Source organism: Mus musculus, chromosome 9 (genome assembly GCF_000001635.26).
Source record: "Mus musculus strain C57BL/6J chromosome 9, GRCm38.p6 C57BL/6J".
Lineage (NCBI taxonomy): Eukaryota > Metazoa > Chordata > Mammalia > Rodentia > Muridae > Mus > Mus musculus.
The window spans coordinates 14353990-14381903 of record NC_000075.6 but is presented as its reverse complement, the minus strand read 5'-3'; the positions used below and the strand labels follow the sequence as shown (position 1 = coordinate 14381903).

Sequence of the window (27914 nt, the reverse complement as noted above, 5' to 3'; positions counted from 1 at the left end):
TCCCAGCCAGATTCCTCTGCTCTTTATTCCACCAGCCTGTCTCAAGTCCCTCCCACATTCTTTTCCCCTCTGGGAAAGTCCAGCTTGGGGCTGCCTTCCTCAGGGTGTCAGTTCAGATATCATCTTTTCAGGCCAACTTCCTTCACTGTATCCTAAAACCCTGTAGGAGTCACGCAGTGGATTAACACTGGGTTTTCAGTGATTCCGTAAACAGCATGTTTTGTTTGTTTGTTTGTTTGTTTGCTTGTTTTTTAATTAATACTAGGCTCACCAAACAGAGATCCTGCTCTTGTCGGTTATCACTCTACTAATTCAAGGTGGGGGTGTGCAGAGGCATGTGAGCAGTGGGATGAATACAGGGTGTTGGCTGTCTTGTTCCCTTCTGAGTTTCGGTTTGATATCTAATGCTCATACCAAGTAAACCACGGCCGGGCTGTGCTGTCTGCCTAAGAACTTCCTTTATCAGTATTTATTTATTTATTTATTTATTTATTTATTTATTTATTTATTTATTTATTTATTTATTTAGCAGGGTCTTACGGATCCCCCTGCCTCTACCAAAAACCCGGCTTTAACAGGGTTTCTTAACTGGGGTCTGATGCGGAAGGGTAGGCACCGTCTCCTCTGTGGACATCTCCCCATCCCGGAGGAACCTGGTGCACGCAAGGTCCGACTTCTCAGCGCCAGCCCTGGGGACAGCCCCTTGGGCTAAGCCAGTCCAGCGCGGAGGGGGAGCTCTGGCACACAGCAGCGCCGCGGCAGGTGTCCGGTCTCCAGGGGTGGGTGCAGCCGCAGAAAGCCGCGGCTGAGCACTGCAGCCATCTTCGGGGTGGAGGCGGAGAAGGGGCGCGGCCTTGGCCCAGAGCCGCCCCGCCAGAGAGGCTCACCGCGGACTTCCCTGCTCTAGCGGCGCCCGGCCGCGCAGAGGCCGCCATGGGCTGTGCGCGCTGGCTGGCGCTGGGCGGCCTCCTGGCCCTGGCAGGGCTGTTGCAGGCCCGGCTGCTGCTCCCGCAGCAAGCGGGCTTCGGCGAATGCGACCGTTTCTTCTACAAGGGGACCCCACCCGCCGGGCTGGCGACCGAAGCGCACGTGAGGATCTGTCAACGCTTCGCGGGCTCCGAGCGCTTCGCCACTCTGTACAGTCCTGGCCACCGCATCCCCGTGTTCTCCGCGTTTCGCGCTGCGCGCCCGGCGTCCCGCAGTGCCGAGCAGCGCGGGCTGCTGGAGCCGCAGGTAAGCAGGACTCGGGAGAACCGGGATCTGAAGTTCAGATCTACCCCCCAGCGTCTCCCCATCCCCAAACTGCAGCCTGCCTTGCCTGGGTGGGAGTCTCCACTTAAGCCGCAGGGGCGGGAGGTTCCCCGAGGAGATGGCCCTCCCTCCTCTTGGGCTCAGACGTCTGCAGTGTCTGGTTGGTTTCCTGGGTAGTAGAGAACATGAACTGGGAGACAGCCCTTGGTGGCCAAGACCGGGCAGATCCGCGGGAAGCACAAGCTTCCCAGGCCCGCCCACATCCCCTCAGCAACATTTGGGCGGTGGGCAAGTTCACCCCACTTTACAGGAAGCAGCTCCAGACAAGGAGGGGTGAAGGAGCTTGCAGAAGACCACCCAGCTGGTGAGATGAGTGAGCTGGTCTTGAGGCTAGAAAATCACTGCCCTTTCTGCTAGGGGAAAGCTTCTGACAGTGCAAGGACTTTGGGAAGCTCAGTGGGGGTAGTACCCACGCAGAAAGGACAAACCAGTTTTTCCTGAATCTTCGTATCTGTAGATTATCAGACCATTGCAATCAAGTGACCTTTCACAGTGTTGGGTCTGTCTGGCGGCAGGGATCAAACACCGAGAAAGCCTTCCATGGGCCATACAGAAACTGCTGACTGGCTCTCCTCTGCCAGGTCTCCGCAGTAAGACACCCTGTCCTGCCTCTCTGACTTCTCCCCAGCCTTCCAGCCCTGTGTGTCCCAGAGCCCTTGGTTCCTGCCGGCCACCAATACAAAGCTTCTGGCTTTCAGGTGTCTCCACCTGAAAGTATGGATTGTACCTTGGTCATATTTCCAGCTACCATTGGCCAGGCAGGTTTCAGGCAGTCTGCACCAATATTACCTTCTCACATCCTCCTGTGTCCAGCGTCCTGCTGTAAGGATCTCTGAGCTCAGGCCAGTAGAAAGAGTTCTTAGCTTGTGCATATAGGGAAGATATGTGCCGATCTAAACTTACTTTCCCTCAGTATACCCCTAGAAGTTCTTTATGTACCCCTGGTCTGGGAAGAAAGCAGCAACCCAGTCCATTCTCATTAAGTTCATTAGTGGCTAGAGTGGACAAACATAACAGGGTGAAGTCCTGCGAATGCTGAATATACCCAGTGACCAACTGCTGCCTCCCTGTGTGCATTCAAATCCTGCTTCCTCGAGACTAGCAGTTGACCCTGTTGACTGGTGTGGACTCCAAGTTCTCCAGTGACCCATAATACTAGCTGCTGCTGTGATGCTCAGAAGACACATAATTTCACCAAGGTAAACAGAGTCCTGGTAGATTTAATCTGTTGGTAACGTGATAGGGGAAAGCTTAGGGTCTGGTTGGCATTTGTGCTGAGTGTGGAAGGATTAGCAGGGTTCAGGAGAGAGGAAGAAGGAATTTCAGAGTGGTATTGTATGAGATGGGTGTGGCAGATTCTTGGATCATTGCTTGGGAATGAGTGGAGCAGGTAAACTAATACTGGATTATGCGCCCCGGAACCGAGGGACTCAAAGAGCAATCATGGGAGGGAGGAGCAGGTGAAGGAGTCACCAAAGGAGACTTAGGCAGAGCCTTGGACCTGTTATTAAGAGAGTCACAAGGAACAGTGTTTGACAGGGAGGCTGTGGGCACCCTGGGTGGAGTAAGGGGATGGGGGAGGAGAGCTAAAGGGAATAGTTTCTAAGGGCAGCTGGAGCTGTGAGATGTCCTGACTTCCGAACAGTCCTGGAGGCCTGCGCTGTGGCTCAGAGGGAAGAGTGTTTGCCCAGCATGCACTTAGCCATATTTGTTTAACCCCCAATACTGCATAAAAGGTGGTCACCCATATAGTTCCAGCACTCAGCTCAGATTGTGAAGGTCATCCTCAGGCTGCATCGTGAGTTCTAGGCCAGCCTGGGCTACATGAGACTGTCTTAAAACAGACAAGTTGAGCAAGCCATGCCCTTCGAAAGTTGCCAAGGCTGAGAACTGAGGCTGCTTTTCTCTGCATCATGGTGGGCTCCACAGTAACCTACCTTGAAGTCAACAAGGGGATCCAAAGAACACTGAAGGGAAGGGGAGGGCAGTGGAGGGAGGGGAAAGGAGGGAGGAGACAGAAATGCAGGTGGTCTCTGGAGCTGTTTCTACTTCTGTTTCAACACCAGCCTCTGAGCCAGTGCCTAACTGTAAGTCCTGCTCAGGGATCTGTGTGCTTCTAGATGCTTCCAAGTAGTTTCTATTGCCAATCCATTTGTGCCCATATCACCTTATGAGGTCAGCATGATCAAGAGGTCCAGGAGGCAGACAGGGAGTTCAGCAATGGACAATGCGTCAGGCAGGATGGCACCCAGCCCAGCTGGGCAGGCCTTGGGCAGCCTGCAGTTTTCCCTGAAGAAGGCTTCTGAGTGGAAGATGCAGAAATGTGTTTAAAACCCCAACACCTTGGGGACAAAGTTCAAGCAGCAGGCCCAGCACTTTGATTTACAAGAGCCTTTGGGTGCTGGGAATTCTAGTTCCTGGCCAGACTCTATCCGTCTTGTCACCACACCTCACTCGAATGTTGCAAGGCTGGCATTACCTGTGGTCTGCTGGAATGCCATTCTTACACAGTTCCCATGAACCCTGACCTTTCACCTTCTCCCATTCCTTCCTTACATCTTTGCTGGAATAACTTCTCCTCAAAGTACTCTCCAACAGAATAGACCCTCCCCTAAGCTAGGACCACATTCCTCGGCTCTCCTCTGCTAATCTCCATCTCCTAGGGTCTTGCCATGTAGCCCAGGCTGTCCTCAAGTTCACCATCCTCCTGCCTCCACCTCTAGTATGGGGATGGTGAGCCACCATGGCTGATTTCTTCTTCTCTTCCCTCTCCTTCTGAGACAGGGATTTTCTGCATAGCCCCGACTGTCCTGCAACTCTGTGTAGACCAGACAGGCCTCAAACTAAAGGACCATCTTGTCTCAGTCTCTGGAATGCTGGGATGCCACCATGCCCGGCTTTGATTTCTTCATTTTTGTATTTACTGCAATGTTTTGTAATTGCTTGCTCTGTCTGTCTGTCTGTCTGTCTCCCCTGCTTGAGCCCTAGAATTCTGGCTGACGATGTTGGACATTAGGTTACTCATTTTTGCATACATAGAGCTTACTTAGCAAATAGAAAGAACTTAATCGGTAATGGATCTAATAACCCTGAGCTTGGTGGGTCACTCAGGCACAGTCGTCAGAGGCTCTGCTTGGATGGTTTTGGTGGTGTGCTTCTCTGGCTCAGGAACTTGTCCTGGTTGCTGGCAAGGAGCCCTGCTGTCAACACATGTATATGGGTAGAGCCTAGAACCTTTCTCTGTGGCCTCCCATCCAGCACCAGCCCTGGGCCTTGAATCTGAGCAATGATTTGGTTCCCATCTGTGCTCACAGGCCTCAGGGTCCCCAGCCCTACAGTCAAGTGATAGAAAGCTTTGAAGGACAATGGAGAGGGAAACAGAGAAAACCCCGAGGTCTGCTGGAGAACAGCAGATGGGAAAAACCTCCTCCTGTTTCCACCCAAGACCCCAGAATCTGAGAGCAGGGTTAGATTTTAGGAACAAGGTCAACACCTTGATGACAGATACTACTAGTGTTTTCAAAAGAATACTTGTGCCCAAATCCAATATGAAAGACCCTGTCTTTTGGCCATCACTGGAAAGAGAGGCCCATTGGACATGCAAACTTTATATGCCCCAGTACAGGGGAACGCCAGGGCCAAAAAGTGGGAATGGGTGGGTAGGGGAGTGGGTGGGATGGTATGGGAGACTTTTGGGATAGCATTGGAAATGTAATTGAGGAAAATACCTAATAATAAATATTAAAAAAAAGAAAGACCCTGTCTTATAAACAAACACTGAAGGGGACTGGCCTCACCATCAGTGATGGCAGTGTACACTATTGATCTTAAAAAGATACACAAATATAGATTTGTCACTGTCTCCTCATTATTGACATGAAAGAATTGGCTCATGTCTAATTGCAGTCTGGGGCCATACAGCTTGTATATGAACACAGGACCCATTCCTTGTAGTCGTCGGGTGCTCTTTTTTTTTTTTAATACCTGGAAATTCTCCTGTCTCTTTTCCATGAGAATCTTAATATCTACTCTCCCTCTTGTCCACTGTTACAAACAAGTGAGAACATGCATGCAGATGTGGAAATGCTATTCAACCTCCGCTGGCTCTGCAGTGATGGGACATTTCTGGAGGGCCTTGGAAGGTTGAGTTTCATATCTTTGCAAATGCAAATGAAGTAGTCTCACTTAGAACCTCAAGTACTCTGTCTTTAGTTTCTGACAGTTGCTTCCCGCCTACACACCTGGAAACAGTTGGCCACAACATTTAATGTAGTGCAGTTTCAGCCCCCTCTTCATTGCATCAGAGATCAAATTGTAGAATCCGACACACATTTAAGTCTCTGTGTAGAGGGTGCAAAAGACATGGGCCTTACTTCTTGATAAAAGGCTTAGTTCAGATTCCTGGCCTGCCGTGTGCAAGATGTGGGACCTGTGTTTGCCACCCCTGTTTTTCCTGTTTGTTTATTAGAGACAATAGAGGCGCCCTCTGTAGTGTAGGGTTCCCCGGAGGCAATACACAAGCCCGTGTAGTAAGCATGCAGTGTAGCATTGGAACTGTAGAAACTTATAATAAGTACTAATGTATGTACTTTGTCAAGGCCTAAAGGGTTCTGGGTAATCACAATTGTGCACATACTGGACTAGGTGGGTGCTTTTTGCATTCCCACAAAGGACTATGAGTAATCTCAAAGACTGTACATCCTACATCATGTCAGTGCTCAGTGTGTCTATGAGGAGAGCCTGAAGGAGTGAAAAATTGCATGGATGTGTGCATGGATAGATGGATGTGTGCATGGATTGTGCATAGATGGGTGTGCACATGGATGGATGTGTGCATGGATAGATGCAAGGGTGCATACATGGGTGGAATACAGTGATAGAAACCTACAACACAGACAGGCACCAGGGATTCCTCCACTCTCTCTGGTGCTGAGCAACCAAGAAGTGTCATGTCACAAACAAACAATGAGCAAGAGAATTTAAGAGCCTGGGTGAGGCTGGACATACAGGAATTGGGGAGGACTCCCAGAAAAATCACCTGTGCTTCCTCAGAGAGCAGAGCCCTTTCCTACATTGGGTCATTCATGGGAATTAATCTACAGGCCATTCTTAGATCAGACTAAGGGCTTGCTTGCCCTCTGTAACCTAGTGGTAACTCCATGCTTGATCTTTTACTTCTGAAAAGGTCTTTACCATCAAACTTTTCTTTTTAATGATGTAATAACTCTTGGCCCCAATGACCCAATTTTTATAGTTTAAGAAACTCATGTTCGGCGTGGCTAATTATGTTATCTGGGGTCACTCAGCCTAGGCTGCCCTGCTCTGGTGCTGAGTGACCGAACCTTTTAGCTCCATTTCTTCTCTGTCATGCCACTGCCATAAACTGCCAATTGGGCTGACAAGATGGCTCAGGAGCTAAGGGCACTTGCTGCCACGCCTGAGGACCTGAGTTCAATCCTTGGAACGCACAGAGTGGGAGGAGAGAACTGACCCCACTGCCTTGGCCGATGACATTTACCCATGCCACCCCCACCCCAAATATTTGTTTTTTTAAAAGAGCGAAAGAACGGGTGTGGAGTTGAGTGGGTGGGGAAAGATCAGGGAAAAGTGTAATTAGCATATATAGTATTAGGGTTTTTTTTCCACTTAAAATATTTTCAAATTTTCTTCAGAGTTCAAGCTGTCTGATTATATCTGCTGCTTTATTGAATTGAACCAGCTTGGTTTTGCTTGTTTGTTTGGGTGTTTGTTTATTTGTTTGTTTGTTAGCTTCTGGCTTTTCCACAAACAGGTGGCCCTCACAGTCACTGCTTCAGATTGCTGATGGCTTAGTTTTTGGCTCACAATGATTGGATGGAGCTTTTTATGAGACACGGACATTTTACTATCTGGGCTTCTCACTGAGGCAGTACAGCTCTTGCCTTCGGGGAGTTTTCCTCTCAGTAAGAGGCACCACCGTCAAGGGAAACTGGAATTTTCCCCACAGGAGATGCATTTCCCGTTCACTATGCTGGCTCCTTCCTTTTCATTCCACACCATTTGGCCTGGGTCACAGCAGCCATTCTCTTGCTGCTGTGTCTGTTTGCTCATGGAAAGAGGAGAGAAACGTGGGCTTGCTGTGCTTGCCTGTAATCCTAGCTGTCAGGAGGCCTAGGCAGGAGCATCAACTTCGTACAAGGTCATCCTGAGCTACATAGTAAACTTGTGACCATCTTGGGCTGCATGAGCTCCTGTCTGAAGAAAAAAAAAAAAAGCAAGCAAACAAACAAAAACAAAACAAAACAAAACAAAACAAAACAAAAAAAAACAAAAGGAAGGCATGATGGGAAAAGAAAATTGACCCTTACGCTGAGCCGTGTGTGGACGGGCCGCTCAGCCCTCCTGCTGAGCTTTGACTGGCTCTGTACCATGACGGAGTGTAGCTTACCCTAAAGGAATCATTCTGAAGGCATTATTTAAACATATAAACTAAACATTATGTTTGAGTTAACTTATACATTAATTTCAGACTGTTCTGAGCTGGGACTGCCCCACTGTTAGCAGAGTCACACATCATTTTCACCAAGCCCCCTTACTCAAGAGTCCATTGAGCGTCTGCTATGCATCATTGCTGAGATTAGATCAGTGACCCAAACAGACAGCATTACCTGCTGTCTGGGGCCATTATCTGATAAAGGATACAGAGGTAAGTAAAATGAGTAAGTTAAAAACAGTTAACATACCAGTAGTTTTAAATATTGAGGAGGAAAATAAATTAACATATCAGGAAAAGGTGAAGCATTGAAGGGGTTTTCTTGCAAAGATGTCATTGAGGATGTAACTTTGGTAAGGGAGAGAGGAAGCCATTTGAGTAGCTATCTAGGGCAAGACCATTCCAGGCAAAGGGCTTTGTAAGTGCAAAGGCTGTCTGGTATGTGTGATCCTTGCATGAGGAGGAACCCAGAGGCCAGCTTGGCTGTAGGAAGCTTAACAAGAGATGAGTTCTGGAGGTGGGAAGGGTGCTGCATCACTCAGGCCCTGTGGGCTGCTGCAAGGAGCAGGCTTTCCACCATGTGAAATGGAAAGTCCTTGTGCATGGCTCCGAGCAGAGGCTGACACTGGGATTCAACTCATATTTACTAGAATGGTTTCGGTGTTGCCGTGACAGTCTTAAAGGATTAAGAGTAGAAATGGAGACTAGTTAGGACTGTCCGTCTTTCAGCAAGAGACTTGCTAGGTCAGAGTCTGGAGGGCTGTGACACAACAATGTGGTTCGCAATGTGTTTTGAAGAAAGGACTAGGGATCTTGGGGTAGGAGGATGGGTGGAGCTGTGGATGATGCAGTGGGATTCCTGTGACTGAGGAAACAGTCCTGGAAGAGCTAGTTCAGGAGCATATCAAGAGCTGGTTTTGCCTGAAAGGGCAAGGACACTATCGTGGCTACTAGAGGTGGGGGACATGGGATGGGCTGCCATCTGATGAGTACAGTCTAATGATACTGGATGGATCTTTCCTAGAAGTCTGTACAGTGTGAGCCTACAGTTGGTGATGCTGTTCATCACACAGAAAGAGCGGTTAATAGTCTTTCTTAGTTTCATAGCTGCTCTGCTGAAAGCCATAAGGGATAAAGAGCTTATTTGGTTTACAATTCCAGGTTACAGTCTATCATTTCGGGGGAGTCAAGGTGTCACCCAGCTTGCTTTCTCTACTCTCATGCATTCTGAAATCCACTGCCTAGGGAATGGTACCATCCACAATGGGTGTATCTTCCTACCTTAACCTAATTAAAATAATCCCCCACAGACAATTCTCAGAGGCCATGTTTCAAGTAATTCTAATTTTTCAAGTTTATAATTAATACTAACTGTAGCTAGTCTTTTCTACTTTGTGCATCCTTCCTTCTTCCACCCTTCTCCATCCTTTTAAACCCCTAACAGTAGATAAGAGAGAAAAAGGAAAGAGAAGAGATCCTTAAATAAAGCCTGGGGTCAGAAAAGAGGTGGCATTATTGTTAGACTACTTCCTGCTGATTAGGAGCATTGAGTTCCTTGGGGCAAGTTTGATCTTTGCTGGCAGGATATCTAATTTCTTCTTGTTTCTTCTTTGCACACAACTACTTAATTGCAACCAACAGCAACCAGCAACCCACCACCTCTTGGGGCTCTAGCATTTATATACCCTCTGAAAAGTCCCCAGGATTCCAAACATCACACAATCTCAGAACTCTCTGCAGCTGGGAAAACTGTACTTCTGCTAGAACACCAGGCAAATCATAGTCAGCTACTGTGGAGTCTGAAGCAGCCCCAGACCCCACACCTGGGATTAAATTAAAACATATTCTTATAATGTGTTTGTGTTTATCAAAGAAACCAAACTCCAAAGTTGTCGCTATAACTAGTCATCTAAAGAAGATAGATCTCATGTCATTCACTGCAGCAAAAACCACATAGACACAAAGAAACCTTGAACAGTGTTACACGTGCTTGCCACCTTTGCACGTTGACACCAAGGTGTGTGTGTGCACCAAAACTCCTAAAATTGTACATATTACATACATTTGTTTCTTCTATATTAGTCATACCTCTCTCTCTCTCTCTCTCTCTCTCTCTCTCTCTCTCTCTGTGTGTGTGTGTGGTCGTTCAGACATTCCAAATATGAGACACCTTCAAGGTTTCAATGAAGATTGCTGTACTCTCTTCATCCCTGCAGGATGTCTCGCTTTTCAGGGAAGTAAACCCATGCCAGCCTAGCATATTCTGACACTAAGTCAGTAATGGAGTGAGCCTAGCTCAAGGACCAGAGAGGTGATACACAGGGCAGAACTGCCTTGCAATGTGGAAGAAAGAAAGGAGATGGAGCCACATACTACATGCAAGGCAGGCTAAGTACTAATGGGCAGTTCAGCTTGAGAGGTGAAGGGAATAGGTTGTGGCCAAAGTTATCACCAGGCTGCTCGACTCCAAGTGAGGAAGCCTGAAGCTTGGTGGCTGTTCCTCAGTCAAGGGCATGGCTTTCAGGGATGTTTCCATTTTGGCTTTGTATGTGGTGGGCTCATGGCTCATGACTTCATCTAGGAACTGACATTCCATTTTCTGTAGGACCCCAGCCCTGTGGTTTGGTCTGATAAGGTTAGTGCTTAAGCAGGCAAGAAAGCACAAGGAAGAGGAAAAGGTGGCATTCATGGTTAACAGGTCAAGTCAGACAAAAGTTTCAATTATCAACATGTGTTCATGACTCAGAGGCTAAGACAACAGAGGGGGCAGATACAATATGAAGCCAGAGATGCCAGGCCTTTAGTGGGGTTTCAGTTGTCCACCAAATACCTTTAGGAGCTAGAACGAGACAGCTTCTTTAGCAAAGCAGGCATCAGGTTCATGTGAAGTAAATGTCTACTCAATCCTTATTCTATGTCACTGTGAACACTGGACAGGAACAGCTTGTGGCAGGAGAGGTTTGCTTTGCCTCATGATTTCAGGAGATTTCAGTCCAGTGTCATGGGAAAGGCATAGAGGAGGAGTTCTATTATTTGTGTTTGGAGCATCAGGCTAAGAACATGCAGTCATGTAGTCAGAGACCAAGAAGCCCAGAGTGGCTAGGTGCAGAGATGGAACCTTCAGAACCTAGCCCCTAGTGAGCTACTTCTACCATAAAGGACCATCTCATTTTGAAGAAGCCTTCACTTGCAGTGCAAACCAACCCAAGGTTAGTGATTAGTCTTTTTGCTACCAGCTAACACCAAGCAAGGGAAGACTTGAGTTTTGGTTTTTGGTTTTTTTTTTGTTTTGTTTTTGTTTTTTGTTTTTAATTTCCCTTTTTCTTTCTTATTTTGGGGTGCCTGAATTTTAACTTAGTTGTCTTGGAAGGGGATTCTTTTGGTCAGTAAATACTCTACTTTGTGGCCTAGAGTTTTATAATAAAGATGTTGAATGTATGCTTTTAACAGGTGGCATGTTAAGGGTCAGGGGTCTGTTTGTCTCTTGTCCCCTTGTGGTGGTCTCTAACTATATCAGAGTTAAGTTGACTTCAACTCAGGCCATTCCCACCTCTGCCAAAGTGCTGACACCCCTGTATGACTGTAGGAAGCATACTGACAGCTTTCATCTTTCAGGAGCCCATCTTGATCCTTAATCCACACTTCAACGTGGCCGATATGCTGTCCTGTAGAATTCTGAGAGGGCAGTGGGGCCTTCAGGAACCCTGCAGGTCATTATCTTAACATTCTTAGCAGAGGAAACGAATAGAGCCAAATCCAATTGTTGATTGAATGGACCAGCATACATGACTGAACAGGACCTTCTAAGGAAATGGCCCCCATCTGATTCATTTCTGTTGCCCTGAAAAGAAGCCATTTAGGGAAGAAATAGGTTAATTTGAGTTCATAATTCCATATCACAGTCTATCATTGTGTGGAAATTAAGGCAGAAACTTCAGACAGCAAGTCATAGCACATCCATAGTCAAGACTGGAGAGACATGAATACATTCATGCTTGCTTGCTTGCTTGTGCTCAGCTCTATTTCTCCACTTTTTATATAGCTCAGAACCCTCTGCCTAGGGAATAGTGCCACCTATAATGGGCTTGGTCTTTCCACATTAATTAACTTAGAACAACCTTCCACAGATATCCACAGTTTAACCCAGTGTAGATAATTCCCCATTGAGACTCTCTTCCCAGGTGATTCTAGGTTGTGTTGTCAGCTAAAGCTAACCTTTACAGCATGTGTGTTCTCGTAAGACTGAACATCCACCGTTGTGTCAAAATAAATGGAAGCATGGGGAAAGGAAGCTGAGTTTCTTGTCCTCATTCTTGGGTATTTCTGTTGTGTCTGCTGTCATGGAAACAGCATCAAACATACCTATTAAAATGATGAGGGCAGTTCGAGACAGCCAGTGGCATTTCTTTTTGCATCTGAGTTGCACTAACTTCACTCCTATGACCTTTGCCATCTCAATTCTGAGATTCATACACCCAGCTTTTGAAAGCTACAGCTCAGCTTCCTGAAGGTTAAAGTCATCCCACCCCTCCTGGCCCCACTGGCCCTTCTCTGCCCTACCTTAAAGCTAGAGAAGTCCTCAGAACATTCTCCTCCTTTCTTCAGGGTGCCCCATTTCTGTTTGATAAAGACACAGCTCCTTATCACAGCCCACAGAGTTGTCCTGCCTGCCACTGCCCTCCTCCCACCTTATCTGGACTCACATGCTTTGCCATGCTCTCAGCTCTGGAGACCAGGGCTTCATTCTGGTTATTACTTCTATGTCTTTCATATGTCCCTTCACATGGCTTTGGTGTACACTTCAATCTCTGTGTATTGCTTTTGGCTTTCTGTAATATTCCTAGCAAAGTCAAGTGCCCATATGTCTTAGCTGGGATTTTTATTGCTGTGTTTAAACATCATGACCAAGGGAAGCAGCTTGTAAAAGAAGAGTTTAATTGGACTTATGATTCTGGAGAGTCAGAGTCCATGGTGGCAGAGTGAAGACACAATGACAGAGGGCTGGAGCAGCAGCTGAGAGCTCACATATTGATCCATGAGAGGAGACAGAGAGGGCACACCGGGAATGGCATAAGTATTTTGAAACTTCAAAACCCAACTGTCACACTTCCCCCAACAAGACCATACTTCCTAATCCTTCCCAAACAGTTCCACCAACTGAGGCCCAAGCATTCAAACATATGAGCCTATGGCCATTCTCACCCAAACCACCACATCAAAATACTCTATAATGGCACCCCTACACTTGTCTTTGCCAGCATATTACAACCACACAGCTATTTCTGTGAATGAGTACCAAATGACTTGACCCCAGGTCATACTGAGACAGGCCAGGGCTATGGAAGCTCCGCATTAGACATCACTGTCTAACTCTGGGGGTAGTGGCCGTAGGTGGTATAGGTCAGATGACTCTGATGCAATTATTCAACTATTTATTTTAACAAAGCAGCCACAGGCAATATAGAAATACCCTATTTATGAAAATATGTAGGTTGGATTGGCTCATGGGATGTAAATTTCTAGCCCCTGATCTAGTACAACACCAATACTCAGTATATTTGTGAATAACAAATGTCACTGATTGCTAAGCACTTAGCACCTGTGGCTTGAGCTGTGTCAGTGCTGTTTGAAAAAAAGCTAACTCCTAACTCCTGTAGGGCCCAGCAGCCAAAGGTGGATCTGAGAATTTTTCAGCCAAGCCTTTGGTCCTGTAGCCATTATTTATACTATTTAGATCTTTCAGTGTATACAAAAGTAACATATGCTCATGATCAAATTTTATTTTGAGATTTTCAAAGCACATAAAAAACAGATCTCATGTCTCAAAGATAACCATAGATTGTGTATGTGTAGATATGTGTGTGCGACTGTCCAGAAATTTCCATTGTATTTAGAAATGCATGCGCCATTTCATACCCGTTATCTTAGTAATCAAGGTTCTATGATGCCTCAACAAAGATGTCTCTCAAGCAATCATTGCGCCTCAGGAAGAGGCTGTATGGGCCCCATCAGTGAGCAAACTTGTAGATAAGCAGAAACAATTTACTACATATCTTAACTTAGACATAGAAGAGCTAAGGGCTTCAAATGCAGTCTACTCTAACCTGCCTTGCTTTCAGAAAAATAAATGACTCACAGATGACTAGAAACAGCCCCGCCCTCCTTCCCTTTCCTATGTCTCTGCAGCAAAGAGAACTATTGTCTTTTCATTGTCTAGAACAGGAGATAGGATCAGGAGTCACCATTGCTCAAAGCCCTGCAGTCTGTAAGGTAGATGTCCACATTTTCCCTATTTCTTCCTCATTCCATTTCCATCCCATCTCCTTTTCCTTTATCTCAGTGTTAGCATGGAAGCCAGTGCTTCATATGTGTACTGGCTAGTTTTGTGTCAACTTGACACAGCTGGAGTTATCACAGAGAAAGGAGCTTCAGTTGGGGAAGTGCCTCCATGAGATCCAACTGTAAGGCATTTTCTCAATTAGTCATCAAGGGGAAAGGCCCCTTGTGGGTGGGACCATCTCTGGGCTGGCAGTCTTGGTTCTATAAGAAAGCAGGCTGAGCAAGCCAGGGGAAGCAAGCCAGTAAAGAACATTCCTCCATGGCCTCTGCATCAGCTCCTGCTTCCTGACCTGCTTGAGTTCCAGTCCTGACGTCCTTGGTGATGAACAGCAGTATGGAAGTGTAAGACAAATAAACCCTTTCCTCCCCAACTTGCTTCTTGTTCATGATGTTTGTGCAGGAATAGAAACCCTGACTAAGACAATATGTGTCAGGCAAGGTCTCGTTGGCTTTGGCGCTCCATTATAGTGATAATCTGATATGGAGATGCTGTCCATAAACATGTTCTGAGTTTTCAGATGGCGCTGACATTGGTCCCTCAGGTGGAGTCCTGTGCCTATGCACCTTGTTGGCCAGGCCCTTTGCTGCTCTCTTCTGAAGTGCTCTTCTCATCTCCCAGCTGCAAGGACCAAGACAAGCTGCCGCTGCGCTTGCTTTCCCAGTTTTATCCTGGCATCTGCAAGTTTGCATTGTCTACAAGGCCCCTGCCCTTTATCCATTCCAGGCTTACTGGATTTTCTAATAACAGGGTCCCTGATATTTAGCCTCACTGATGCAAGAACTGTGGACTCAACTACTTTTAATCACATGCACAGGGACATGGGGTTGGGTGGGTCTGACATGAGAATACACTAGGAGATTCTCAGACACAGGAAACACAGGGACATGGGGTTGGGTGGGTCTGACATGAGAATACACTAGAAGATTCTCAGACACAGGAAACACAGGGACATGGGGTTGGGTGGGTCTGACATGAGAATACACTAGGAGATTCTCAGACACAGGAAACACAGGGACATGGGGTTGGGTGGGTCTGACATGAGAATACACTAGGAGATTCTCAGACACAGGAAACACAGGGACATGGGGTTGGGTGGGTCTGACATGAGAATACACTAGGAGATTCTCAGACACAGGAAACACAGGGACATGGGGTTGGGTGGGTCTGACATGAGAATACACTCGAAGATTCTCAGACACAGGAAACACAGGGACATGGGGTTGGGTGGGTCTGACATGAGAATACACTAGAAGATTCTCAGACACAGGAAAGGAGGCAAATTACTCAGGTCTCAAAGGAACCAGGCTGGGAAATTTCAGGAAACAAGATGACTGTGATCCTTAAAGTTTTGTTTTCTCTCCCAAATTAAATAATATATATGTGTTTGTGTTTCTACCTGGTGGGGGTAGGTGCAGGTGCACGTGCCACGGTCCGCAGGACACAGCATGCCTGTGGCACTCAGAGGAGCTTTGGGGGCAACAGTTCTCTTCTTCATGGGTTCCATGAATTGAACACAGAAATCTGCATTCTAACAGGGAATGATATGTTTGCAGATGAACTGAATTCGGAGACTTAGCGATTTAAGATGTTAGGAATGGGGACTCCTAATTTTACCTGACAACTCTGAATTCAGTACCACATGTGACTGTCAAAAGAGTTGCTCTGGAAAGGCAAACAATGTCCAGTGCAAAAGAGACTGTGCCATAGGGAAGGAACCCAAGGCAACTGGGCTTGTAACCTGAGAGAATTCTGCAAGCTGGAAAGGCCTGAGAGGAACCAGTCTCTTTCTTACGCTCCCAGGAGATTGAATGGGGACCTCAGCAAGAGCAGGGGCAGCCAGAGCAGTCCCCAGAGAGCTGGCTTGCCCTGGTGCAGCCCTCCCCTTGGGGCTTCCTTTCCAGCACTGACTGCCAGTTTGGAATTGGTGTGTTCTATTTTAATTTCTTTTCAAGAAAAAGTCTGAAGTGGAAAGGGTTTCTTTTTCCCCAGCGATTCTGAGTCAGTTGATGAGAAGGTGGTCTGAGTATCCTTGCAGGTCATACAGCACTTAACTCATGGGTGTGCCCAGCCAGGCTGGCTGCTGGAAGCCAAAGCAGGAAGGTGTGTGTGGTCAGGGAGCCCAGAGGAAGGTGATTCACCAGGAAGAAGGCCAGTAGGCCCGTTATGGTACCAGACACTCAGCACAGGAAATGGAAACCTCTTGATTTCTGGGTCTAAAAAAAGCAGAAGAAAGAACATTAGCATCCATCTAAATCCTCTGCAGCTGCCTCTCTTCTCAGGGGATTCGGAATTACAGATGCCTCCTAGTAGGGAGTTAGGCAGGCTCATTTCTTTATGGGTGGGTCAGTACTTCCTTTGTTCTGGGAGCTGGAAGGCTTCCTCTCTGTCCCTCCTCCATCCATTGCAGCAAGGCTGCTGTTTGAGGCTCCCTGGATCTTTGTTGTTGTTGTTGTTGTTGAAAGGCAGTTCCTTATTATCCATAGTGAGATGTTTGGGTGGAAGCCTTCTGGCCCCAAAGACAGTTAACTCCCGTGTTGGATCACAGGGAGCCTTTCTGCTCTAGACAGTTCTGGTAAGATCATCTATCCTATTGATTGATGATTCTAGCTCAAGGTTCTTGCCCTTCCTGGTAAGGAGGGACTTCTTCTACCCAGTGGTGACGGACAGGGCGTGTGTGCGCATGCGCATGCGCGTACTTGCTCATCATCTTCATTCAGCAGAACACACACCATTCAGCCTGCTCTATTATTCAAGACTTATTAAAAAATAAAAATAAAACAAGGCTGTAGGAAGACTCTGTCCCCAGTTAAACTGGTGTTCACTGGGTCGGCTCCCCTATGAGTGCTTATCTGGTTGTGGCTTAAAATTCTCCAAGGGGAAGGAAACGCCACCCTTGCCAAGGCAGCCCACCCAAGCTTAAAGTCCGCTTTGATGACTCTTCTTCAGCATACCTTTTCCTAGTGGAAGTTTGTGAGGCAGCAACAGAGAAAGGACAATCTGCTCTCTTCCCAGTCTCTTGTAAACTGTGATGAATCCTGCGTGCATCCTGTGGGTAGGCTGTCGTGCCAGGTGTGTAGCAGAGACCGTTGGACACTAGCCTTGACCCATCAGTTCAGCCGCTCAGACAGATGGGTGAATGCACTTGGCAGGGACTGACTGGAAATGTAAGATCCATGGCTCTCATCCTTTCTTTTTCATTTTTTTTTCTTTTTTTCTTTTCTTTTCTTTCTTTTTTTGTTTCTGTTTTTGTTTTTTTTGTTTGTTTGTTTTTGTCTTTTCAGGGCAAGGTGTTTCTGTGTAGCTCTGGTTGTCCTTGAACCTTCTCTGTAGAGCATGCTGGCTTTGAACTCAGAGCTCTATCTGCCTCTGCTTCCCTAGTGCTGGAAATAAAAGTCATGTGCCACTGTGCCTTAAACAGAGTAAGAGATAGCTTATTCTGGTGCCATTTTGAGTGACTGTGGCCCTGAAAGACACATTTAGGTTACTCAAAAGTTCATGTTCCAATATGGAAGTAGTCTCACAAGGTTTTTATAGTTTTACAGAACAAAAAGAGTCATGCATCAAGGCAAGTTTAAAATACATTGCTGGGTGTGGCAGAGAGGCAGGTTCATGGAAGTGAAGGGAACTTTTGTACAGATGTAAGATGCTGTCTGATAACACAGTTAGCTCTTTGACTGGTGGAATTAAGTTAGTAGCTTCTAAGAGGTTTTTGTTTAGATACAAAGTTGGGAAGGAATGTCTGTTTCAGAAGGCTGAAGTTAACCCAAGATGAAGCCTCTGAACCTGCAAAATTTCAGTTTTTCCACAGTACTGAAATTCCAGTTTGTCCATCAATCTCTGCAAACACAGAAACCTTCCAGGAGGTTTTGTTTGTAGCTGGACACAGCTTCTCTTCATTCATAGTAGTCATCTTGCTAAATCTCCTCAGCCTCCCCAGGCTCCGCCTCCATGTCTACCCGAGGCCCAGGCTCCGCCTCCATGTCTGCCCATGGCCCAGGCTCCGCCTCCATGTCTGCCCATGGCCCAGGCTCCGCCTCTATGTTGTTCAGCTGCTCATCAGCATGCTTAGCTTGACCCTTACACCTTTCTTTCCCCTTTGTTGGTTCTTCAGTGCATTGACCTTCTGAGTTCTCCCTGTGCTCTGTCCTGGATGTTGTGATGTCAGTGCTAACTGCGACATCCCCCAGGAACCATCCACATCAGCCCTCCTCCTCCCTCCTCTCAGGAGAGCCTTCCCACAGGAGCTGACACTTCCCATGTGCTCCCTCAGTCCCATATGACCTCCTGCTACCTTGAGCCTGCTATACGGGCTGACTCTTCATTATGATGCAGGCAGACAAAGGTTAAGAGAGTAGACTAAACCTTCAGTCTGTTGAACTGACTTTCTTCTGGCTTTCAAATTTACTGGTGTACACGTATGTTCATGACCCTGGTGTATGTGGCATAGGAATGAGCATATAGTATGTGTGCATGTGTGTGCACTATGTATGTATACATGTGTAGGTAGTGTCCATGCTCTCTGAAGCTGGTCTTTGTAACACTAAAAACTGTTGCCTTCCTTCTTCCGGCAGTCCCAACCCTCTCTGCCCAATGTCCTATTCCTGTGGGGACAAACACACAGTGCTGAGCTCAGTTGAGGAACTTACCGATTCCTGCTCTTATAATAGGCCTGGAATAATACTCTTATAGGTCAGTAAGTCGTGGCTGTCATCATTATCCCATTGCAGTATTCCTTCAGTAGGTCACACACAATACAGCCCTAATATGTGTTGTTTAATGGACAGATATTGCCCCTCTCATAATCTTTTAAAAGTATCAACCCTTCACTTTTTTAACATGAATACAATCACAAATTTGGCATACTATTTAATTCTGAACCAAACATGAAAGATATGCCACGGGTTTAAAAATCATGGGTTTAAATATCTGTTAAGGAAGAAACAAGCTTGTTGAGAAACACTCTTCTCTTGGTACTAAATTTGAAAAGGAATTTATTTAAGGTTATTTGTGAGGTTGCAGACTAGTAAAATAGACAGCTGCTTCTTCTAAAACCTATTTAACATGTTGATCTTAGAGAAAAACATTCCATTAAATACAGCTACTACATCAAATGACACCATCAGTGCAGAGGGATGGCGTCAGCTGGGAGGCAGACTAGGCCCTGTATATTCTCTCCCTACAGAGATGCCCCTGGGGAACCAGCAAATCTAGGGCTGCCAGCGGGCGGGTGTAACCTGGAGACTATACCTAATCTGAAGTTGCTACTTCTGTCATAGGTATCGTGTTGTCTTCAGGGATCTCTGTTGTCATTAATTTACTGCAGTTGCAGTAAGCAGATCATTAAGCTAGATCTCTAGGGTGCGGAAAATACATCTGCCCTCCAGGTGACAGCAGGCCAGAGAGTACAGTAAGAACGTTTGAATTGCCCACACTCAACTATTTTTCAGTTTGAGTAATAGAATCCTGTGTTTCAAAAGTTGCCCTATGTGACTTGGGGACAGTCTGGGAGTCCCCATACCCCTGTGATGATGATGGTTGTCACTTGACCCAGCCTACAGTCAGCTGAGTGAAGCCTCACTTGAGGAACTGCCTACACAGTTGGCTCAGGAATGTCTTGATTACTAGTTGCTATAGGAGGGCCGGGCCCTCTGTGGGCAGGCCTATTCCTCCGCTATATATGGAAGCCAGCTGAACAAATCTGAGTTTAAACTAGCAAACAACCATCCTTCCTGGCTTCTGTCTCAGGCTCCTGCCTTAAAATTCCTGCCCTGACTTTCATCCATGACAGTCTGTGACGTGGCAGCGTTAGGTGAAATAAGCCTTTTCTTCCCCTAAATTGCTTTAGGCCATGGTGTTTGTGACAGCAACAGAAAGCACATTAGAACCTGTGGGGTTCCTGTCAAACTCTTGGCACCTTCACTGAAGGTACTAAAACATGCTCATTCCAGCCCCTAAGCAGCCAGTCTGAGAAGAGAGATTTAAGCAAAGTAAGTTCTTTTCATCTTTTAATGACAGGGTCTCTCTATGTAACTCTTGCTGTCCTGGAATTCACTATGTAGACCAGACTAGTCTTGAAGTCAGAGATCTGTGGCAATCTGCCTCACATGCTAGGACTAAAAGTGTGTACCCTGACAGCCAGTTCAGATACATTTGGGGATGATGAATGTCCAGCAAAACGGATAAGGTCAAAGGTCAGTGGAAGAGATGCTGTTTAGACCCGAGCACTGGTAGAAGCCAGAGCATTTGGAGAAGTTCTCCGACTGCCACCGCATATGTATAATTTAAAAAATTAAATTCATATTTGAGCAAAAAGGAAATAAAATTCTTAGGTATAGAAACTATGTAATAAGCAGTGAATGGGATCTATAGGGAGCCAGTGGGGCTCTTGACATGCCCAGGGTCAGGAAATAAAGGCCACCTGCATGCTTGTGGCATGGAAACTCAACAAGAGCAGCTGGGAGCTGAGCTGAGAAAGGGTTGCAGTCCTGGTAAGTCCAGCAGGTTTGCAGGCCACACTGTGAGGAGTTGCCTAGGAGTGTGGACTGGACCCTGTGGGAGTGGCTTAGAGCTAGCCCCTGTCCTTCTCAGCATCAGCTCTGTCCTCCGTTCTCCATGAGAAACTGAACTGTGGAAATCACTCTGAAGCTAGTCCAGAGTCACTGAAGCCTCCTGTTTCCTCCTGAAATGATGGGCAGGTCCTTGGAAGGATAAAACACATGGAGCCACCCCCCCCCCCAAATTAAAATTATCAGGCTCCACAAAGATCCAGGAATTGTGGGGCCCAGTGAGACCCGTGTGGTCAGAACACAAACAGAGTGTCCCCATGCTCTGAACCCTGCTCAGTGTCCTCTGTGGATCCCTGTGACTGTGAGTCCTGTGACTGGCGGCAGCAAGGCTAGCTTGCAGTTTGCCGTGTGTCAGTCCAGTCCTAGTTTCTCCCCAATGCCAGGATGTTTATGACCTCTGACTCTCATTGTTCTCCATTCTCCTCTCCTCTCTCTTAGCCTTTATCTCCTTCATCATCTAAGAACCCCGGTTCTCTGGTCACATCCTAGGCATGCAGTCTATCCCTCGGTGGCCCTTGGCGTTGAAGACACTTCAGTAGGGTGTCTGTGCTCTGCTAACAGTGACCAGAAGCCACATGCAGACTTCTAGAAGAGCTAAGCAGCTTCCGTGCAGACGAACTACTCTAGTGAACGAATACAAAAGCAACATCTTAAAGCATGTGGATTTCTGCTCACCCAGAGATCCTGACTATGCTGTGTCTTGGTCTCCCCACTCAGCAGCAAAGCTACTGTTTCCTGGGGTATATCTTTCAGCTGTAAGAAAGTGGAGACAAAAGACTTGCAAAATGAATGAGCTTCTTATCTTTTTCCTATGAGGGATGGGATGGGTGCAGGGAACATCTAGACACATTGCTTCTTAGACTAGGGAGGATGGAGTAACAAAGTGAAATGAGCCTACTGAGAGGACTGGGAGGCTCCAGCAGACATACCTGCTTCATGCCAGCCTACAGGGTCCTCACACTCACTTGCTCCATATTTACACTAGGAAAGGCCGCAGCAGAGCCAAGCAAGCTCAGTCAGCCTGCCCTAGGCTGGTGACAAAACCCTATGGCCTTGGCTTTACTGGAGGTTTGACAGGGACCAAAAAATAGAAGGAAATATTAGCAATCCAGGAATCAACCAACCAGTGTTTGCACATGCATCCTTCTAAAAGTGTTGGGTTTTTTGTTTGTTTTTGTTTTTTTAAAGAGGGGATAATTTGGGGCTTTTAAGCAAAATTATGATCATTTAAAATTTTTGTTTATGGGCTGGTGAGATGGCTCAGCAGATGAGAGCACCGACTGCTCTTCCGAAGGTCCTGAGTTCAAATCCCAGCAACCATATGGTGGCTCACAACCACCCGTAACGAGATCTGATGCCCTTTTCTGGAGTGTCTGAAGTCAGCTACAGCGTACTTACATATAATAAATAGATAAATCTTTTAAAAAATTTTTGTTTATTTTGTGTGTATGAGTGTTTGCCTGCATGTGTCTGTTTCTACCACATGTGAACCCGGTACACTCAGACAGCAGAAGAAGGCATCAGATCCCCCTGAAAGTGGAGTTACAGATGGACATGAGCCAATATATGGGTGCTGGGAACTGAGTCTGTCAAGAGTAGCCAGAGCTAATCACTTAACAATCTTTCTAGCCCTGACCATTTATTTCTGTATCGTGCCTTTGCTTTTAATATTATAGCACATAGTTTCAAATCACACACTCCCTAGAATTGCAAGTGCTTTTTAAAGGGTTCAAGATGTTTAGGGAATATATTATCATTTACTTCACATTTTAGATTTTGTTCTAGCCCTTGTTGTTACAAATGCTGTCACTATGATCTTCTCTGGGCCTAAAAGTGAACAGAAAGTCCACAGAACTTAGACTGGATCCTCTAGCAAAACTGCAGTCACCAATACCAAGGAATTTACAGTCTAGTTTGGGAAAGAAAAACATAGTCTTTAACTCAGAGTTCTTATGCCCTTTAGTTAGCAAAGTGACTCTATCTATCTATCTATCTATCTATCTATCTATCTATCTATCTATCAATCTATCAATCTCTCTCTGTCTCTCTCTTGTCTCTCTCTTTCTCTTTCTCTGACTCTCTCTCTATGTATGCATCTATGTATCTATCTACCTACCTACCTACCTACTTACCTACCTACCTACCTACCTACCATCTATCTATAAGTGTGTGTACATCTATGTATATATTATACTGTTGAACTACAAAAGTACCTTTACAGAAAGAAGAAAAGATATATCTATATAGTATAGTTGACATGTAGCATATATATTTATTGGCTTGTTAATCATAGTAAGCATCATGGAGAGATTAAATCAAACATCAGTTAATGTAAAAGTAGAAAAAATTTTAAAAGATTATCACAGGATAGGAGTTGGGAGGGCCCATGCCCTTTTGGGTTCAGTCTTAGACATGTCAGGCCTGGAGGATGGCTCAGCCAGTGATGTGCTTTCAGAATAAGCCTGAGGACACAATCTTGGTCCCCAAAAGCCACATTAAAGAGGCCAGACATGATGGCGTGGGCTTGTAATCCCAGGGCAAGGGAGATAGAGACAGGCAAATTCCTGAGGCTTGATGGCCAGTCAGCCTGGTTAGTGAACCCCAGGTGAATGAGAAACTCCGTCTCAATAAACAAGGTTGGCACGATGGAAGGGTGGCTCTTCCAGAGGACCCACACTCTGTTTCCAGCACCATCACCAGCAGTGTCTGGCCTCCTGTAAACACAGTTGCAGGGGATATGATGGTGATCTCTTTTGGCTTTTGTGTGCATCTGTACACACTGCATATAACTCCTCAGAAATACATAGCATAACATGAAACTTTTTGTTTAAGTTTAAAACAAACAAACGAACAAACAAACAAATCCAAGGCCTAGAAGAGGAACAACAAAACCATTTTTTTTTAAAAAAAGAAACCTAATTTGTTGTAAGTTAATTTTTTTAAATTAAGGTGGATTTTTGCTCTTGAGGAATGGCACTCAAGGTTATCCTCTGATATCACATGCATGTGCTTGTATGCACATACACCCTACATGTACCTGCATGTATATACATACATTGAGAAGAGTCATCAGGACTGTAAAAGGTGGGGCAGGCATAGAACATGAAGCAGGATGCATCCTATTTGAGGACTTTAAATACCAGCATTGAGGGATACTAGAATGGTGTGTGTGCACGTGCACGCATAGGTCTAAGAAACATGTCTTGAGAACCCAAGGGTAAGATGTGATGGAAGGGTAGGATGCCCCTGGAGCTTTGGCGGTGGTTCAGGTGACTCTCCCACCTCTGTGAGCAGGGCCTAATCTCAGCGCTGCCTTCTTTCTTTCAGATTGATGACCCTGACAGCAACCTCGAGGAGGTCATTGACGAGGCCAACGCTCTCACCTCAGTGGACAATCTGGGAAGCAAGCAAGCCTTGAATGCAGACTACATTGACTCTGACTATGAAATCGGACAGCTGTACCCATTTCCTCTTAACAGTGACCTCCAGATGGCCACATTCCCGCTCACAAATTCAGTTCCAATGACCCAGTCTTTCCGGGAACGATGGCACATGAATCTCAACAGCCTCATGGACCGAGCCTTGATCCCACACTGCAGTGAAGGCAAAGACCTGTATATCCTCACGGGGGCTGTTCCCTCAGAGCACAGAGTTAAGGGCAAAGTGACTATCCCTGAATTCGTCTGGCTGGCAGCTTGCTGTGCAGTCCCTGGAGAAGGCTGGGCCATGGGCTTCATCAAGCACACCCAGGACATTGATGTCATAGAAGATGTGATGCTGAGAGACCTTGAGAAGCTGCTTCCTCATAAGCCTCAACTGTTCCAGGACAACTGTGGTGAGATGGAGCAAGATACAGAGAAGATGAAGAAGATTCTGGAAGTGGTCAACCAAGTCCAAGATGAGGAGCGGTCTCTGCAGTCTCAAGAGAGAATGAGTCCCCTCGCCAGCACCCAAAGCCAGAGGTCTGCCCTGCTGTCCCCAGAAGCACCACCAGAGGGAGGGAGCAGTTTTCTGGGACAAGTCCTGGGTTTCCTTGCTACCCCATTCATTAAGCTTTTCCAGTTAATTTATTACCTTGTTACAGCGGTCTTAAGGAATATAGTCCATCTCCTTTGGTTGGTTGCCAAGCAGGCAATAAACACTGTTGAGAGTTGCCTATACCATCTAGGCGAAGCCACTGTCTCATACCTCGTGGCCATTGGACAAGAGCTGGTGAGCATTCCCTGGAAAGTGCTCAAGGTTGTGGCCAAAGTCATCCGGGCCTTCCTCCGGATCCTCTGCTGTCTGCTGAAGGCTGTCTGCCGAGCTCTGAGCATCCCTCTCCGAGTCCTTGTGGATGTAGCCACTTTCCCTGTGTATACTGTGGGGGCCATTCCCATTGTGTGCAAGGACATTGCTGTGGGCCTGGGTGGCACCCTCTCACTCCTCTTTGACACTGCTTTTGGCACCGTAGGTGGCTTGTTTCAGATTGTTTTTAGTGTCTTCAAGCGGATTGGCTACAAGGTTACTTTAGACAATTCCGGGGAGTTCTAGAACTTAAAAACCTAGTAATGTCCATTGTGGTGAATTTTGATTTTCTCTTTTAAACAGCAGGTTTCTGTTCCTTGTCAGCTACTGTGTTATGTTTACCCAGCAGGTGTGTATTTTTCTGCAAAAGAGTATGGCACGCTTTAAATTTGATCTAAAAGAAATGTTCAGGGCAGGCTCAATGCCGTGCTCCATGTGCGTCTGCAACTATACAGGTGTGCTTCCCTGCGTCTGCTAACTTTAGGACTGCGCTCCGACTCAGAGGGAAACACCTGGCATGACCCAGGCTTCTTATGAAAATTATAAATAAGGAAGAAGAGGATGACATTAAATGCTGAAAGAAACGGTATCTCGTGTCTCCCAATACTCTTGGAGAGTTAAGGCAAACTAGGTCTGAGTATTGTTGTCCGGTCTCAGCGTCTCCTTTTCTTCCTCTCCTACTCTAGCAGTGAGCCGGTGACTGCTCTGCTGAAATTTCTCCCTCTCGGTGGTAGCATCTGCTGGGGCTCTGACCTTTGCCTAGGTCTCCAGAGCTTGGTTGAGTTTAATTTTCTCCCAAAGTCAATTTTGCTGAATCACAATAAGCATTTTATGCCAAATATAACACAATAAAAATTGAATGCAGCCCCAGTTGGAGTAGAGCTGGTCCCTCCAGGTGTAGAGGAAGCAGCATGAAGCAGTGCTGTGTGTCCACAGGCATGCCTAGGGAGGTTTGGGTCAACTTAGATTACATCACTGGTTGGTGACATTAAACACAAAGATCTGCATGTTAATCTAATGTGAAACTTCATATTTTGCAGCATCTAATCCATCAAGTGAGTATTCAGGACCATAAAACAGTCTGATTTCTCTCCTGAAACAATTATTTGTTATAACTATCTAGGTAATAGAAAAAAAATGAAAAACATTCTGGTCCACTTGGGTAGAAGTATATCTCTGTACATATTTAAGAATTATTATCTCTTAGATCATTATTTTTATAGTGTGTTTGAGGCTAAAAATCTACCAGTCCTTCATTAATGCAAGTTAAATTTGAGAGCTTATTTCCAGTTTTGATCAATCACTTGTTATTTTAAATCTTGCACTAGAAATTATAACAAAAGGAGCCAAACTTGCTTTGTGGGAACCAAATATTCCCATGGTGAGAATGGATTTTCTAGTATCTTCTTCTTAGCATTCCAAAGAGTTGCTATGAAGGAGAGAGGGGCCAAGTGTTCACTTAACTTGGGGACGTGGCCCATGGTTGTCTGGAAATTAGTTGTAAAGACTTGGAGTCTAGAAAGAAACCACAGAGGGGGCAGAACACCAGCTGTTCCCAGGGAACGAATGTGTGTGGAGCCGGAATTAAATGCTGCAGGAAAAGATTCGAATAGCACCAGAGAGGACTAGCAGCAGCGAGCAAGCTTCCTTGCGGCCATGACAGCCACTGGTCGGGACAGCAGACGAGCCCTTGCTCAGGTGATGCACACCCTTTATCAAGGCTCCTGGCAGCACCTTTATGACTTTCCTCTGTCAATGGGAGGGTGAGGCTTGCCCTGGCACTGATGAGTCCCACGCAGAGGCACAAGGAGGCTGTATTGACCTTGCTCGCAGGCTAATGGAAGCCAGTCATGGTGAGCTAGGACACCCCATCACACCAGGGTGTGCCTCCCTGGGTGTAACTAGCATTTTATCACCATCAAGACGACAGGCTCTGTATCAACTGGATGTGGCATGGTTAACGAAATGCCAGGTATTCACAGGAGACATTGTGCTGACTGCATCTCAGCGAAGCCCCCTTCCCCTTTCAGTGAATAATTTGCATTCTGAGAGGCCCTAGGAGGGCACTCATTGTGCACAAACCCCTTATAAGGAATCATTTGGAAACACTCCACCCAACCCCCTGCTGCCATATTCAGCTGTCTGGTTATTTATTTTTGTGTGACTTTTTTTTTTTAATATGGGAAAGGATAATAAGGCAAATGTTTCAAACAAAACAAAACAAAACAAACAGACAAAAATATATCCTTCAGGTTAGAGGGCCGAGACCCTTCATTCTGGAGTTTCTTGTTGGCAGGGCCTCTGGTTCACTGGAACTAGCTGTATTTGTTTTTAAAGTCCTTCCAGATCTCTGGGCTGATGGCCCATCCCCAAAAGGCTACTTAGGCTTCTGACATGGAGGTTTAGGAAGTTGAACCCTGTCTTCAGCTTGGAGTTTTTGCTGTGGCTTCATTCTCTTCTCAGGCCCTTGGGGACGTTGGCCAACTTTGTCATTTGTGGAGCTGCTTTTCTAGCCTGTGCCAGCCATGTTCTCAGACACGCCGCTCTCCCTTAGTGCCTTTTCCACCCAGCGCAAACTAGGGAATGGAAGGAAGCCCAAGGAAGCTCCCTCTGCTCTTCTTCATCCATTTACCTAGCAACATGCATTCGGTCATCAAGGTTGCAGAGGTGGAAAGTGCTCCATCTATAAGGAGTTTCCAGCATGGTAGGAAAAAACATGGCACGATCCGTGCTTTGATCATGCTTTGATCATAGCAAGCACCACACGGAGAGTATTTGACCCGTTTCCTGCAGCACAGGAAGAAAACCTGCAAGATCAGGAAGATGAACACTTTAATGAGCGTGAGACAAAACCATGTTGACCGTAACTATGTACAGTGCTGTGCACCTTGCAGATGCTCAATAAAGTCGCTGCTGACAGTCACTGGTTCTGTGGGCT

The 27914-nt window shown here is 46.3% G+C and overlaps 1 protein-coding gene and 1 long non-coding RNA gene across 3 annotated transcripts; one reads left to right on the top strand and one right to left on the bottom strand.

The window, feature by feature from the left end:
- The first annotated feature begins 661 nt into the window (after nucleotides 1–661).
- Nucleotides 662–27914, top strand: Endod1 (endonuclease domain containing 1). 2 transcript variants are annotated; one of them, XM_017313601.1, is made up of 3 exons: nucleotides 1147–1233; nucleotides 2414–2510; nucleotides 24017–27899. In XM_017313601.1, exon 3 carries the CDS (start codon nucleotides 24179–24181, stop codon nucleotides 25220–25222), a length of 1044 nt encoding a protein of 347 aa, XP_017169090.1. In that variant the 5' UTR covers nucleotides 1147–1233; nucleotides 2414–2510; nucleotides 24017–24178; the 3' UTR covers nucleotides 25223–27899. The 2 variants fall into 2 exon arrangements, with proteins under 2 accessions (NP_082289.2, XP_017169090.1); NM_028013.3 differs by lacking the exon at nucleotides 2414–2510 and having other exon boundaries at nucleotides 662–1233; nucleotides 24017–27914.
- Gm34156 lies at nucleotides 7096–12396 on the bottom strand. The gene is made up of 2 exons (XR_379150.3): nucleotides 12344–12396; nucleotides 7096–11624 (listed from the first exon to the last, which is right to left on the bottom strand). It is a non-coding gene; the product is annotated as a predicted gene, 34156 (long non-coding RNA).